Source organism: Choloepus didactylus, chromosome 22 (genome assembly GCF_015220235.1).
Source record: "Choloepus didactylus isolate mChoDid1 chromosome 22, mChoDid1.pri, whole genome shotgun sequence".
In the NCBI taxonomy this organism is placed as follows: domain Eukaryota; kingdom Metazoa; phylum Chordata; class Mammalia; order Pilosa; family Megalonychidae; genus Choloepus; species Choloepus didactylus.
The window spans coordinates 42,243,645-42,258,433 of record NC_051328.1 but is presented as its reverse complement, the minus strand read 5'-3'; the positions used below and the strand labels follow the sequence as shown (position 1 = coordinate 42,258,433).

Below are 14,789 nucleotides of genomic sequence, written 5' to 3'. Positions count from 1 at the left end.
GCCCTGGACTCTTTATAACTGGAGTTAGCCTGAAGGGTTGTGGGAGTGGTGGGATTTAAAAGTCCACATTTACAATGGACCTAACCTCTAATTCCATTAGAATCTAAAACCACATACCCTGAGTGTGTCTCAGAAAATAATCCAAAGCAGTTGAAGTGTAAAGGTGGCTCATAAAGCATCGCCTTCATGTAAGAATAGTGCACTGATATAAATTAAAAATAATATATAAATTGTATCAATTTTTACTTAAAATAAATATGAAGTAAGCAACTTCATGTAACACTTAAAAGTAGACGTGTGCTTGAGTATATGTGCAACATTTCAGCTGCCTCCAGATTTCAGTTCAATAGAGGTTTAGTGTTGTGAACAATATTCAGAGTGGTGGATTAATATCATCCATGAATTATTTTAACCTGGTTAATATAAGCATAGTATGATTTTTTAAGAATATGAATTTAAATCCCTATTACTGTTCCCTTGAAATAATCCATACAGAGCAGAATGGCAAGGAGCACCTCTTTCATTTTAATATATTCTGTGTTTCCTCTAGGAATCTCCAGGTGCTTTTAAACTATCAGGTAACTACTCATTCTTAAAGCATTTCTAGGAAGTCAAACAGTAATAGTGAAGTCCACCCTATTCCTTTCTTCATAACCTGAAAATGGCTGTAACTGAGGGAAATAATGTAACCACTAAAAATTGAATATGGGGTTCCGGCAATAGCGATGGAACATGCAAATCAGGCCGCCAAGATATGTCAAAGGGTGTGTTTAAATGAAGCGTGAACCGGTTACCTGCGGTACATCCCACCTTGGGGTTCTTTTGCCACACTCAACATGGAGGGCGAGCCAGACAAAGACCGGGTTCAGCCCCTCGGGCCTGCTTGGCCTGTCCCGCCTCCCCTCTTTCTGACTGGAAGAGGCGGGCCACGCCCTTTGCTAGCTGGCCTGCTATTGGCCGGCGATCCCATCAGTCCCGCTGTCATCTCCTTGCTCTTTGGAACAAGTAAACAAACAAGTATTGCTTAAGAGGAGTGTCCCGGAGCGATTCCCAGAAAGGATTCAGTCAGGAGGATTTTAAAGTTGACACTCAATAGGATGCAATCTTTCGGGATGGCTCTACCGGATTCCCAGAGGTATTGTGTCCCAGACGATGTCTCCTCCCGTCTGGGAAGCTCTGCTTCTGGTGTACATCTCGAGAAATCAGTACATGCAGGAACGTGACAAATCATTCATAGCATCTAAATTATTTCTTCATTGCGCATTTTATAACTAGTTGAACTGGCCAAGGATCCACAGCTTTTTGTTTGCTTGTTTGTTTAATTCTAAACAAACTCTGAAGGATTACTGTTTTTACAGCTTTCGCCCATATGTGGGACAGGAAAAGATAAAACTCGATCCATGGGCCCTCTGATTTCAAACTGTGAGCATCTTGTTTAGCCTTTCAATACGTTGCCTTCTTTCCGTTTAGTCCATTTACACATTATTTCACATCTGGATTCTGAGAACAAGTACAGGTAAAGTTAACATGTTTTTCTTTCTTCTCCTTCTCCTTTCTGTTTGGCTTTTGTTTGTTTTCAGAGTGGTTGTAGATTTACAGAAAAATCGTGCAGAAAGTACAGAGTTCTCATCTACACCCCACCCACCCATTTTCCCTCTTACCAACATTTTGCATTAATGTAGTACATTTGTTACAATTGATGAATCAATATAATATTATTAACTAAAGTCCATAGTTTACTTCAGGCTTCACTGTTTGTAATATTCAGTTTTCTTAAGTCCAAGAAATATAACTTTCAGTGACTTTTCAGGCAAGCAATTGAAAAATGAACTTGAAGCCAACCTACTCTACATTGTACTTATTTCCTTAAATGTTATCTGTTCTCACTAACAAAGATTTCTTTATTGTAAAGTCTCATAGCGTTAAATTATCTCTTCTACCTAGTTTTCCCTCTTTTTGGAATGAATGCACTCCCTCTCTTATTTTTCTTTGTAAAGGGAACAGTTCTGTACAAGGGTTTGTAAAGGTGTTTCAGGGACATATAAAAATTTCAGGGTTCAGTATGTAACAGTTCTCTGCTGAAGTAAAAAAAAATTCTTTCAATCCTCCCCTTTTGTTCCTTTCCGCTGACACAGATTGTCCAAGATCCCACAGCCATTCTTTTCTTTCTATTCTGATGGGTGGTTTTAATTCAATCCAAACGTATCTTCTGGTGGGTTATTGTAACGGCCTTCTGTTACTCCTACAACCAGTCTTTATTCCCATCTAATCCAGTATTTTTCAACCTCTGCTACTCACATACTACATCATTGTCATCTTAGCATTTTCTTTCAAACTCACTTTTTACTTCAATTACTTAAAAATAGCCTCGTCAGAAGCAGCGATATCCATGCAATCATAAATATGATGTGCTAGTTACATTTCTTTTATGTATATTAAATACTAAACTCTAAAATGAAATGTGTTTTTCTACCACATGAAATCATCTTCACACTATTGATTTGCTTACCGTTCTGCACAGTGAAGCCGGAGTCGGTTTCCTAAATCCCCTCTTCCATCACTCTCATTCCTGAATTCAGGAGTCCTTGAATGCAACCCCAGCTTATATTTTCAGCTCCTCCTCTGACCACTCCCTGACTGAACCCTTCCCCTGGGTTCTCTCTGGCTTGCTGAGTCCCTGATCTCTGCACAAACCCTGCTGCTTGCTCCTGCCTGGGTCCACACCATTGTCCTGCAGAGCTTCTTGCCTCGTCATGGAAGTATCCATCTCATCCCAGAACATCCCTCCCTCAAGCCTCCTCCTGCTGGCTAACTCAAGCCCAGCCTTTGCTTTGTAAATGTCACTTCTTCAAAGAACTTTTCTCTTATCCCACTCACTAAATCCGGTCTCTCTGTTATAAAATCTTGCCACAACCTTTACTTATTGTTATACCACTTACCACAATTTATAATTATGTATTTATCTGTGTGGCTTTACTAGTTTCCTGGGGCTGCCATAACAAATTTCCACAAGCTAGGTGGCTTAAAACCACAGAAATATTGTTCTCCTACAGTTCTGGAGGCCAGGAGTCTGCATCGAGGTATCTGCAGGGTCCCACTTCCTTTGAAGACTCCGGGGGAGAAGCTGAGCTTGCTCTTCTAGCTGTGCATGGCCCAGGTGTCCCTTGGCTTGTGGTAGCATCACTTCTGGTCTCTGCCTCCATGTTCACATGACCACCTTTGTGTGTCTCTGTATGTCTTCTCCTCTTCTTGAACAGATACCTGTGGTTGGATTTAGGGCCTATCCCAAACCCAGGGTGATCTCATCTCAAGAGCCTTGGCTAAATACATCTGCAAAGATGCTATTTCCAAATAAGGTCAGGTTCTGAGGTTCTGCTGGACATGAAGACATGAATTTGAGGGGGATACTTCAACCTACAACAGTGGTTATTGTTTAATAGCCTTCTCTGTTAGATAGCAGGGAATCTAATGGAGGGACTATTAGTCATTACTACTAGTCTTGTAGTACACAGCACTGGGATTTGGCAGGTCACAATTAATCATTGTTGAACCAATCGATGACAACCACAAACATGTATTCAGGGCCTACATTCAGTATTTACATGTGCCAGGTGACTTTACTTGTATCGTCTTATCTGATCTCCCCACTGTCATTTGGGGTAGGTCTTATGTTTTGCTACCAATGAAGACACTGCTACTTGCTATCCTATTCACACGTTGTCAAATCTTCTGACCCAGGTCTTCCCACTCAACTTTCTGAAGCTAGTCCTCACCTTTAGTCTATAGTAATCTCTTTTCCTCTAGAACCTACCATGTGCTACCAATGTAACAGTAAAACATTGTTACTTATATTTTCATGTGTATGTCTTTTCTTCCCTCTTCCTTTAAAAAGTGGTTAAAATGGGGGAATTTTACAGTATATATATGTTACCCCAATAAACATTTTTAAAAAAGCAAAGTATACCTGAAAAAAAATTTTTTATTTCTAATTATATAAGTAATATATGAATAATATCTTGTTAACAGACTTAATACAGATAGGACTAGGGTTCACTTGCTCATTATCCAGTCCCCTCACACCCCAGAAATAACCACTGTTTACTGACTTGCTGTTTTCTTGCTGACATCCACATATAGTTACCTGTGGAAATGCATATACTTTGTTCTTTTGCATGTGTATCTTTTTAACTCCATAGGTGCACATCCAAACTATAGACATAGAATAGTTTAACCATTCTTCTAAAGGTGGAAATTTAACCAAATTATTTTGTCCTTTTTAATAAGTCTAAGTTCCTCTAGGGAAACATTGTGTTTTATTCATCTTTTTAAACCCAGTTCCCAGTACAGCATCTGATACAAAGTTGGAGGTAAGTAGATTTAAAAACAAAAACTGAAAATGGAACAGTGGCAAGGATGATAGTTTAGAATCTATGGATGCATGCAGAACATAGCACTTAGTTCAGTCAGGCATTCTGTGAATATTTATTAAATTGGTTGATGCATTTTTACTTTCTAGCTTGAATAACTATGGCTGATCATCTACAGTCTTCTCAAAATCTGTTTGGCTCTGGTCCTTCACTTTTCACCTTTTTAGCCAGTTTGTTTTTTGTTTTTTTCATTCAACAAACATTTAGTCAGTAAAACATGCATTGATTACATGATATATGTTAGCACATCATGTGATGGTGACTCATCTAGTGAGGCTGGAACTAGTGGTTATAATAAAGCACTAGGATAGTGCTCTAATACAGCGCCCATCCTCTGCTGGGGGAAATGTCGGAAGGCTTCCTAGAGGGGGGTCATCTGAGGACGAGGAGGAAGGGGTGTTGTGGTTTAGTGGCATAGGTTGGGAGACGGGTCTTGGGCGTGGGGACCCAGTCTATGGGTGCGTGTTGGAGGTGGAGAAGCGGCCACACTGGAAGGTTGGAACCAGATTGTGGTGTGTCCAGCATGGAGCTGGGGGGGCCATTACATACTTATGAACAGGTGAGTAACACGATGAGTTTGGGTTTTGTTTTTTATCGTTTAAAGGAGGAGTGATCTGGCCACCGTGTGGAGTCACCGTGCAGAGAGGCCAGTGAGGTCCAGGTTGTCAGTTGTGAGTGGCTGCGATGATGAAGCTGGGAACTGAGGCATCCGTGATTTTTATCGGAAGATTTGCTTCACCGTTTGTGGAATTCGGTGGCCAGGGTAGACAGCCCTCTCTTCCACTTGCAGAGCTGCTTAAGGAGGTGACAGAGAACAGTGAGGAGTTTGTGGGGGCTTTGGCCCAAGAAACTCAGAGGCCTTGAGTAATTTCCCCTCTGATTCCCCTCTGATAACCCTGCACCAGAATCAGGGGGCGGCCCCTCCTTGGTCCTACAGGAGGCCGAAGGAATTTTCCTGGGTGCTGCGGTCATGGCCACAGCCCTGGCTAGCCTCCTACAATACCGATTATAATTCTTTTTGATGAAAAAGTCAGTCCACATACAGGGCATGTATTTTAAAGCTCTACCATTAAATCTTTAAATTTTATTAATTTTGAAATAGGTTATATGGTCCTGTAGAACAAACAGCTCAAAAGGACATAGAGTGGTAATTCTGCACGCCTCCTCTCTGGAAACAACCAGTCATAACAGTTTCCCGTGTAGCTTGTCAGAGATATTCGGCACATATAGCAGCAAATATATTCTAATTTCTTCAGTGAGTGCAAGGAATACACCAAGAGAGGATTAAAAAGAGGCTTTAATAGAAAAAGATATACTTAAGTGTAAGGAATATAAAATAAAACAAAACAAAAAGAGCTCCAATAAAAACAATCTCTCCATCTTTCTTTACAAATTAGGGAAGAGAAATACCAAAACCACGCGCTGCTCGGGATGAGGCCCCTTTCTGCAGCTGCGCCTCGGGGCAGGCCCTGCGGGGGAGCCCGGGAAGCGGAGCCTGCGGGGCACGCGGGGGGACGCGTCCCCGCATCCAACAGGAGCTCCTCAGGGTCCGGGTCTAAGGCCCGCGAGATTCCTCCTCTTCATCCTAATAAGGGTGGAAATTATTGAATGTCACCTTTTAGCTAGATCAAAAGAAATTTAGGTTTCTAATTAGAAATCCAACTGGATGTACTATAGTTTGCAGCGGTATAAAAACTTTTCAGTTTTGTACTTTTTGACTTGTTATTAAAGAGGCACGTGTTTCTCAAATGTCTTGAAACCTTAGGGATCCAGGAGTGCAGGGAGGCCTGGCGAAGGGCTGGTGCATATACCCAAAAGCTACTTCAGGCAACGCGCTGCCAAGGAGCCTCGTTAGCGCAGTAGGTAGCGCGTCAGTCTCATAATCTGAAGGTCGTGAGTTCGATCCTCACACGGGGCATCCGCAAGCTTTTATGACATTTATAAAACATAACGGATGGTGGAAGGAGTGAACCTGAGTTAGTAGTAACGCTGAGGCTTTGCTGTCGTGTCTGTGGTAGGGACGCCTTTCTTTTTCTCAGTCGTGTGAAGGCTGGACGAGAAGCGCCCGAGGTTCAGTTCCCGGGTTTCCGAAGCCGGGTTTGTGGCCCCGCGGGTCTCAGCGGGAGGGGGAGGGGTCCTTTCAACAGTCCTGGTGGGCGGGGCCAGACTCCAGGGCGGAGGCGGGGCTATTCGAACCATCCATCTATCCATCCAACCTGGTAGGCGGGGCCGGACGCACCCTGGGGGCGGGGACTCGGGCGGGGCTTCCGGGCGGGGGCGGGCCCCCCCGAACCGTCCGTCCTGGTAGGCGTGGCCGGACCCGAGCCATCGCCCTCCCGGGGGCGGGGCCTGGGCGGGGGTGGCGGCGCGTGCGCAGAGGCGGCGTGGGCCGTCAGTGGGGCCGGCATGGCGGTGTGCGCTCGCCTGTGCGGCGTGGGCCCGTCGCGCGGATGTCGGCGTCGCCAGCAGCGCCAAGGCCCGGCGGAGGCGGCGGCGGCAGACAGCGAGCCGGACACCGACCCCGAGGAGGAGCGCATCGAGGCGGGCGCGGCGGCGCCGGCGGGGCCGGGCCCGGGCTCGCCGCCCCCGCGCTGCTCGCTGCTGGAGCTGCCGCCCGAGCTGCTGGTGGAGATCTTCGCGTCGCTGCCCGGCACCGACCTGCCCAGCCTGGCCCAGGTCTGCACCAAGTTCCGGCGCATCCTGCACACCGACACCATCTGGAGGCGGCGCTGCCGCGAGGGTGAGCGCTCCGAGGGCCCGGGCGGGGGTCCGCCACAGAGCGGGGCCGGGGGAGGCCCAGCCGAGGGCGGTGGGGGCGCGGGGGGTGGAGGGCGGCCCCGGGGCCCGCGTTGGCGGTCAGCGAGCTGGGGTTGGTGGCCCCCTGCCAGTAGGGGTCCCTGGGCTTCGGCCGGGGAATGAACGGACACCCGTGGGCTCCCTCCTCTGGCTCCGGCCTTGGGGAGAGCAGAGCTGAGCCCCAGGGAGAGAGGTGGGGGCGCCCGCGTCTGCAGAGAGGGGCGTGAGCCAGAGCAGGGCTGGAAGAGGGGGTGTGACCCCGCCGCGAGGACGGCTGGATGCGTTTCATCACTAGCTGTGTTGTTGAGCAACCTTGTAACAAGCCACAGGAGGAGGGCTTGCTTCATCCGGAGTTCAGGGCTCTGGGGTTGAAACATCGACAGCTCTCTGATGTGGAGTCTGCTCTCTATTTTGGCAAGAAGAATAGGTTAAAAAAAATCCAAATAATGCAGAGCAGCAAAAGGAAGAAGGAAGAACCGTCAGGGAGCCCTGCAAAGATAAACCACCTCTACAGTCTCTCTTTCCACGTGCAAAGTAGAGGAATGCATTTTTATCCAAGGGGTTTCATAATATGTATACACTGTATTTTCTTAGAGAAGAAGCTTCTTAGTATTCTATGGCATCCATAAACCTCACCCGGGTCCCTTACTGATAAACTTTTACATTTTCAGTTTTTCCTTGCCATACACAGTGCTGTGAAGAATGTGAATTTTACAGTGTTCTGTCCGACTTGGAAGAGTTTCTCCATCAGTCAGTCAAACCTGTTCTGGTTGACTTTTGGTTGTGAATTTTATGAGATTTACGTGGATCTTTTAGAACTTCCAAGATTATTGTTTTGGGATGGACTTCCCCGAGTGGGAATGCAGAGTGACGGGGCATCCACTGAAACTCAAGACGCCCATTGTCCGACCGTTGGAACTGGACTCCCGAGAAGGCCTCTCTCTCCAGATCCTCCCTGGCAGTGAGGTTACGGGTGGTCAGGTCACTGTTGTGTGTCTTAAGGGTTAAGACCCCAGATTTGTAGCCGGCAGACCTGGGCTCCTGTCAGGCTCTGCTTCTCCACCACGAGCCCCTGGCCAGGCTGCTTCATCTGCCCAAGCCCTGGCTTTCCTTACCTGTGCAGCGGGGATGGCAGCAGGGCTGCTCCCGTAGGTGGCTGTGGGTTGAAGCGTGCATGCAGATCCTTGCCCTAAATAGTAGCTGTTTTGATGCTTTTTGACTATTTTTCATTTTACCTTTTGTGAATTGCCTCTTTGTGTTTCTCTTGGGGTGTCTATTTTTGTCTTCTGAATTCTGTTGCAGGTAAAAAGGTTAAAATCAGGGCAAAGAAAATTGTTATTTTCTCTTTCTCTGTGTACTCTACCTTTCATTTGCTTTGCTTTGCTTTGTACAGCTGCAAGACCCAGACTTGTCACAAATGTTCCAAACCTGTTTGGTGATCTCTGGGGTTTGTCTTTGGGGAACTGTAAGGTGTATGGCTCAACTGTAAGAACAGAGGATAACAAGATTTTTTGTACAACCAGAAAACTCAGAGGTGTCCCACAGTGTAAATGTAACGGAATTACAGCTCAGGGTACATTCTTAGGATTGCTAATGGAAATGTAAAGAGTCCTGACGAAGGTGTGGTAGGAAGCTGGAGGATGTCCGCAACGGTCACTTCAGCCCTTCCTCTCCTTCTGCCAGGGTCCTCGGGTCGGGACACCCGTGACGTTGGAGTCAACACACCCACTCCCCTAGGTGGCCTTACGACACTAGGGGAATCTTTATTTGGAGAAATTTAAAAAATGAAAAACAAAATGCCTATTCCCAGTCACCCCCAATAACTGTCAAGTCTTTTGACACATTTGCTTTTGACCCTGTCCTTGTGAAAACAGCTCAGCAAGGCTCAAGTCCCCGCTGATCATACTCTCCTTCCCACACTGAGCCGTGGCCAAATCCGAGTCTGGGTTTACTTTGCATTCTTTCTGGCACCTTAACTCGCATCTTCATGGACCTGTTTCCACCCCCAATATTTGAAAAGCCTTTGCAGTGTTTAATTTGCGGAAATGACTCATACCAGATATACCATTCTGTGCCTGTTTTTTGTTTTCTACTCACTGTGTGTTTTTAAGCTATCCATGTCAACACATTAAGTTGAGTTCATCATTCGAACAGGCCATGCTGTATCCTCCCTCCCCCCCTTTTAAAAATTTTCTTCATTATAAAAAGTGTCATTGTGACTTTTCCTTTGGACACGTATGTGTTTGAAAATTTTTGTAAGAAACATATCCAGAGGCGGTGTTGCTGGGTCATGGGAAGTGAGATTTGCATTGCCCAAGATTATATAAATAAAGCCCAAAATTGGTAAGAAAAAACAACAGTGGAAAAAAACAGGCAAAGATTAAGGGTAAACAGTCAAAAATTTCTGCTTAACATGTTGCAAAGCATTTTCTTGTAAACTATAGTGATTTGCTTTCTAACCTCAATTATGATGACTTCTGTCTTACCCAAAATTTACTGGCACTGCCCAAGTGACCCCCAGTGCATTTTTACCCTTTTACGCACTTGTCACTGGGTCAAGAATAGGCACATTGCAAAGGGGTGAAATAAAAACGGTGCATGAGCATCACCACAAACCGAGCTGCCATCTGTGGTCCAGGTTCTCTCTAATCACCTTTACTTCGTTTCCCCTCAGTTCTCTCCAGTACTTAATGATCCATCCTTAAAAATTAGTGCCGATCGGGGTGAAAAACTGCATTTCACTTTCATCGCGTTTGCCTAATGCTAGTGAGGATGCACATTTAAAGAATATATTTGTTGACCGTTTGGATTTTTCGTAATTGTTTACCCTTAATCTTTGCCTGTTTGTTTCTATTATTGTTTTTTCATACCAATTTTGGGGCTTTATTTATATAATCTTGATAGATTTCTGCTTAACATGTTGCAAAGCATTCTCTTGTAAACTGTAGTGATTTGCTTTCTAACCTCAATTATGATGACTTCTGTCTTACCCAAAATTTATAATTTAATGAGAGTTATGAATTTTTAAATGGGTGCAGAAGAACTCATTTGTCATCCCGAGGTTATGAAGATGGCGACAGCTAGATTTTTCAGAGGTTTTAGAGTCTGGCAGCTTTAATTTTCAGTTCATCTAGGTCAAAAATTAGACAGTTGACCCTCTGATCTGGAATTTATGGGTGTCTCCCCCAGGCAGTCTAGTTGCAATTTGTATTAAATATAAGAATAGTTGTATATGAGACAGGTCTGGCTTTATTTCTCTGAGCCTTGAAACTTCACCTCTCCTGAAATAGACATTTGGTTATGGTGGATGCTAATAAAGCCAAAGGTTTAAGTTTCATTTCCAGTCTATAACACCGTAAGTCAAGTCAATTTAGGTAACAGAGCCCAAGTGTCCATCCCATGGGCAGAGGCCCTGGCCTTGGTGAGCAGGTGCTGGGTCTTGGGGGGCTCAGTGGACCTTCCCTGCCCCCAAGATTGCTGAAGAGGCCCCGGCAGGTCTGGTCCCCGGCCGAGGTATAATGGTGTGTGTGTGTGTGTGTGTGTGTGTGTGTGTGTGTGCACATTTCAGTGCCTTGGATGGGTGAGTGACTACTAGCAAATTTGTGTGCTTACTACTCAGTGTTTAGACACGTTTGCTTTCTGCATTTTAGTGATTGGATTTTCCCGAACAGAAAACAAGCCACAAAAGTGGGGATGGGGAAGAGGGTGAGAGGTTTGACAGTGATTGTATTTCTTTGCTTCAAAGAAGTTTGACAGTGGTTGACCTTCAGGATGTGGACCAGCCTGCACATTTAATGGTTGAGTGATTGGGGGGTGGGGTGGGGAGGGGGGTACATTAGAAACTTAAAATGAAGTAGTTATTTTTAATATTTGGCAAGAAGCTCAAAATATCCAGTGTCCTATTAGCAATAAATTGATGATTCCTAAAGACCTCTGCCTTCCTTGCCTGCTGCGTGTTGGAATGACTCAGGCTAAAACTGGTGCCGGGCAGCTGGGATCCACTGGATTAAATACGTTCTAGGGCCTTTCTCGGGGCAGGCGAGGGGAAGACCCTGCCGAGAGGCTGGGACTGGGCTCCCGTGTTGGGGCAGGAGGAGAACAAATGGGCAATAGTTCCCCGCTTCTGAGACTGCTTCCCCCTTCCGGGCGGGCGCAGGGTGGCTGAGGGTGGGGCTGCGCGTCACTGCTGGCGAGAGGCCACCGAGGGCTAGAAATAGTCTCCACGGAGAAGCCAGTGCTGGCCTCTGCCCAGGACGCAGCTTTTCTTGGTCAGAACGTCACCATTTAGTTGGTCAGGTTTGAAGCCCTGGCCGATTTTAATTCCGTTCAGGTTTGGAAGACGTCACAAAGTCTATCTCAGGTTGATGAGTTTTGAAAATTCAGAGCATAGTTCTAAATCGAAAATTTCAAGTAAGAATCTAAGGCAAATAAATTAAAAAAAAAAAAAAGAAACTGCTTGTGCATTTATTTGTCCCCTCCCCACTGAACACTAGATATTGAGACTTGGGGATTTTATATAACTTGCCCATTTCTTCCTTTGAAGTAAATGTTTTAATGACCCATTCTATTATGATTAGAAATACCCTTGTTCCCAAATGTCTCACCTTTATTTATGACAAAACCAGGAAATTACAGACCAATATTTAGTTTTCTTTTTGTTCACAGAAGGAAATGTTGTGTCACTTCTCTTTGACATGCTGAGCTGAAGTAAGGGGAAAGTAGCTTTTGTTAAATGTGGCAAAAATTGGAGGGGCCGTCTCGTGAAAAGAGGTGAAGTGGGCAAGTTGTCGGTTTGAAAATTGGCTTTAGTTATGGTTTATGTTTCCTGGTGAGTGAACGCTTGTGGGTCCGTTGGTTTGGAGGAAGAGGTGGGTGGATAAACAAACCTTCCGAGTAATAGAAACACAGTGGCTGAGCCCCAAGGAGAGGCAGCTGCCCGTCTCCCGCACGTCAGGGAAAACCGTCTCGGAGAGAAGGCAGTGTGTGAGACTCAACTTGTAAAAATATGGAGCACTAGCAGAGCGGAAGAGGAAGAAGGAAAATGGTGCCTCTTAGGGGGACACTGTAAAACGTTGTTTTTAGCCTTAAAAAAAAGGTGAACTAGAAAGCATACCTGGAGGGCACTGAGCAAATGTTAGGCCTTTCCCCTTAGTCGTGTTTAATTGGACAGACACTGGGGACTTGCCAAAAAGAATCGATTTGCCGTTCCAGGTCCTGGAGCTGCCGGTCTCACAGTCTCTCTGTACTTGTGGAGGGATTACGTAATGCATTTGAGGCCCTGGGGTTTGTCTCGGGCTGGACAGGGCACGCAGGTGCAGAGGCATCTTTGGGACTTGGGGGCAGGCGTCCCCTCAAAAACAAGGCCTCTCTCTCCTCCCTCCTTCCTTCCCCTCCTTGGAGAGGCCCGGGACTCAGCATCCTTTGACAGGTGCTTGTGGGGTCCTGCCCGGGGTGCCTCCTGCTGCCGGCAGGTGAGGGGAGCACCTGCTGGGCTCCGTTGAGCTTTGGGACGGCAAAGGTGTCCGAGATCCCCAACAGACCAAGGTGAGGGGACGCCAGGCTCAGGCTCCCAGGCTAGTCGCCTTGCCTCACAGGCAGGTGCGAACATTTTTACAAAATCAGTTTCCACACATTCCGGAAGGACAGGCGTCTCGGGGGTGACAGTCAGGCCTGTGAGGGGTGGCTTCTCCTGGGCCGCTGGTGTCTGTCGAGGTCTAAACGAGACCCCAGTTTCCTCCAGCGGGAGGAGTGAGGCTGTGGGCCTTGCGGAGATCAGGCCAGTTGGGAGTAAGTCGTACCGATTTCCTAGGCACCTCAGCTGTGCTGGGAACTGTTTGTTTGGTGTCAGGAACGTTCTGGGTGTTCAGCGGTCAGCTGTGAGTCAGGCCCGGGTTTTGGTTTTGAGGTTCTTCCTACCCTGAGATGAGTGGGCTGCTCTGGTGCTTCTCCACGCCCACCACATTATGACTTAGCAAACCTGGTGCGCTACAGTTACAGCCGTGGGTAAGTACAGCAGCGTGTGTTGGAAAATGCACGGGGTTTTGCCACCAGTCCTCCACTGTCAGAGGTGTGTTCTTAGCTGTGCCTGCAGGAAGTGTGTCGGGAAATGTCGGGTCAAGACCCCTTCCTCACTCCAGTGGGTGGAGCACACCCCCCACAGCCCACCTGCTCCCGCCCCCAGCCCCCAGCCCCCAGCCTTGACTCCTCTCAGCCTTGGAAGTAAAGGAGTTCTAAGCACCTTTTCTTGAGGGTTATAAATTATCTCCTAATTTAGTGCAATAGAAGTGCAGTCTTCTCCATTTTCTACACCTCTTAGTTTTATGTAGACAACTCTGAGCTGAAAGCTGCTAGAAGGTCCCACAGCCTCCGTGCAGTGTGCACTCTGCCCTGTCCCCTTGCTTCCTTCCGCTTGATGGGCGCCAAGCCCGGTCTCCCCAGCGCTTCCCCCAGGCCCCCTCGTCTGCTGCCCTGCCATGGGCTGCCCTGTCCCCCTGGGGGCACGGTGGGCTCCTCGGTGGACCCCCACCTCTGTCTGCCAGTGAGGCCTCTGTGGGCCACTCCATCACACTCGACACATTTTCTGTCCCACGGTGTACAGCTCTGCCATTGCCCATTTTCCTATGTGAACTGCCCCTGCTGCCCCACGCTGCTGGACCTCAGCCTGCTTAAGTCCTCCACCCTGCCTTGTGCACCCATCGACTGGCTTCAGGTAGGGTCTTAGTGGCGTTGCAGAGGAGGGATGAGACGTTAGATCCCTGTGGCTGTGGTGCCCCCACACCTGCCCAGGGCACGGACCGCGGACCCGGAGTCTCCTTGTCGTTTCTGTTCGGTGCTGCCAGTGCGTGTGGAGTTCGGGCGCAGCTGGCAGTGCTGCTATCGCCACTCCATTTTCCCTTTCAGGGAGGAAGCCTAGAAGGTCGACTAGATTTCAGAGCTGCGCTCTTTCAGAAATGTTCCAGGAGGACAGGTTGCTTTTCCTAATGCCGTTAAACAGTCCTGAGCTCCAGTGGGCACTAAGTGGTTGCTGAGGGGTCGGCAGCCGTCGATAGCTGGGTCAAGAGAGGGCTGCACCTTCAGCGTTAACACAAGTCAACCCAAAGCCTGGACTGTTTTTTTTCCCTCTTGGCAAAACATGTTTTAAATTCCTTTTTGGGAATTTTCTGGTTGTAATATTTGAAATGACCATTTAATTTTAAAAGTTTCCTCAAGTCCACCTTATCTGTTGTTCTCCCCTTCCCAACTTTTGTTTCTTTATTGCCATCTTTGGAGTAGACTCTTTTTTGAAAAAAAAAAAAAAACAAACAAAAAACTCCATAGGCCTCTTTGTGTGCTAGAGTAGTGTGATGGTTAGGTTCATGTGTCACCTTGGCCAGGTGATCTGGTCAAGCAAGCACTGGCCTAACTGTTGCTGCAAGGACGTTTGTGGCTGGTTAATAAACCGATAGGCTGGTTTATTAAATTGTCAGTTGGCTGCAGCTGTGACTGATGACATCAGCGAAGGGCGTGTCTTCCACAATGACAGAATGCACTTGGCTGGATTTAATCCAATCAATCAGTTGAAGACTT

The 14,789-nt window shown here is 46.9% G+C and overlaps 1 protein-coding gene and 1 non-coding gene across 5 annotated transcripts in view; both read left to right on the top strand.

Moving 5' to 3' along the window:
• The first annotated feature begins 6,272 nt into the window (after nt 1–6,272).
• Nucleotides 6,273–6,345, top strand: TRNAM-CAU. The gene has a single exon. It is a non-coding gene; the product is annotated as a tRNA-Met (tRNA).
• A 471-nt stretch (nt 6,346–6,816) lies between these two features.
• FBXO31 (F-box protein 31) overlaps nt 6,817–14,789 on the top strand; it is a 60,695-nt gene continuing 52,722 nt past the window's right edge. For all 4 annotated transcript variants that reach the window (XM_037815571.1, XM_037815569.1, XM_037815568.1 and 1 more), the window contains exon 1: nt 6,817–7,167. In XM_037815571.1, the coding sequence (XP_037671499.1) occupies nt 6,834–7,167 (334 nt within the window). In that variant the 5' untranslated portion in view covers nt 6,817–6,833. The remainder of the gene's footprint in view (nt 7,168–14,789) is intronic.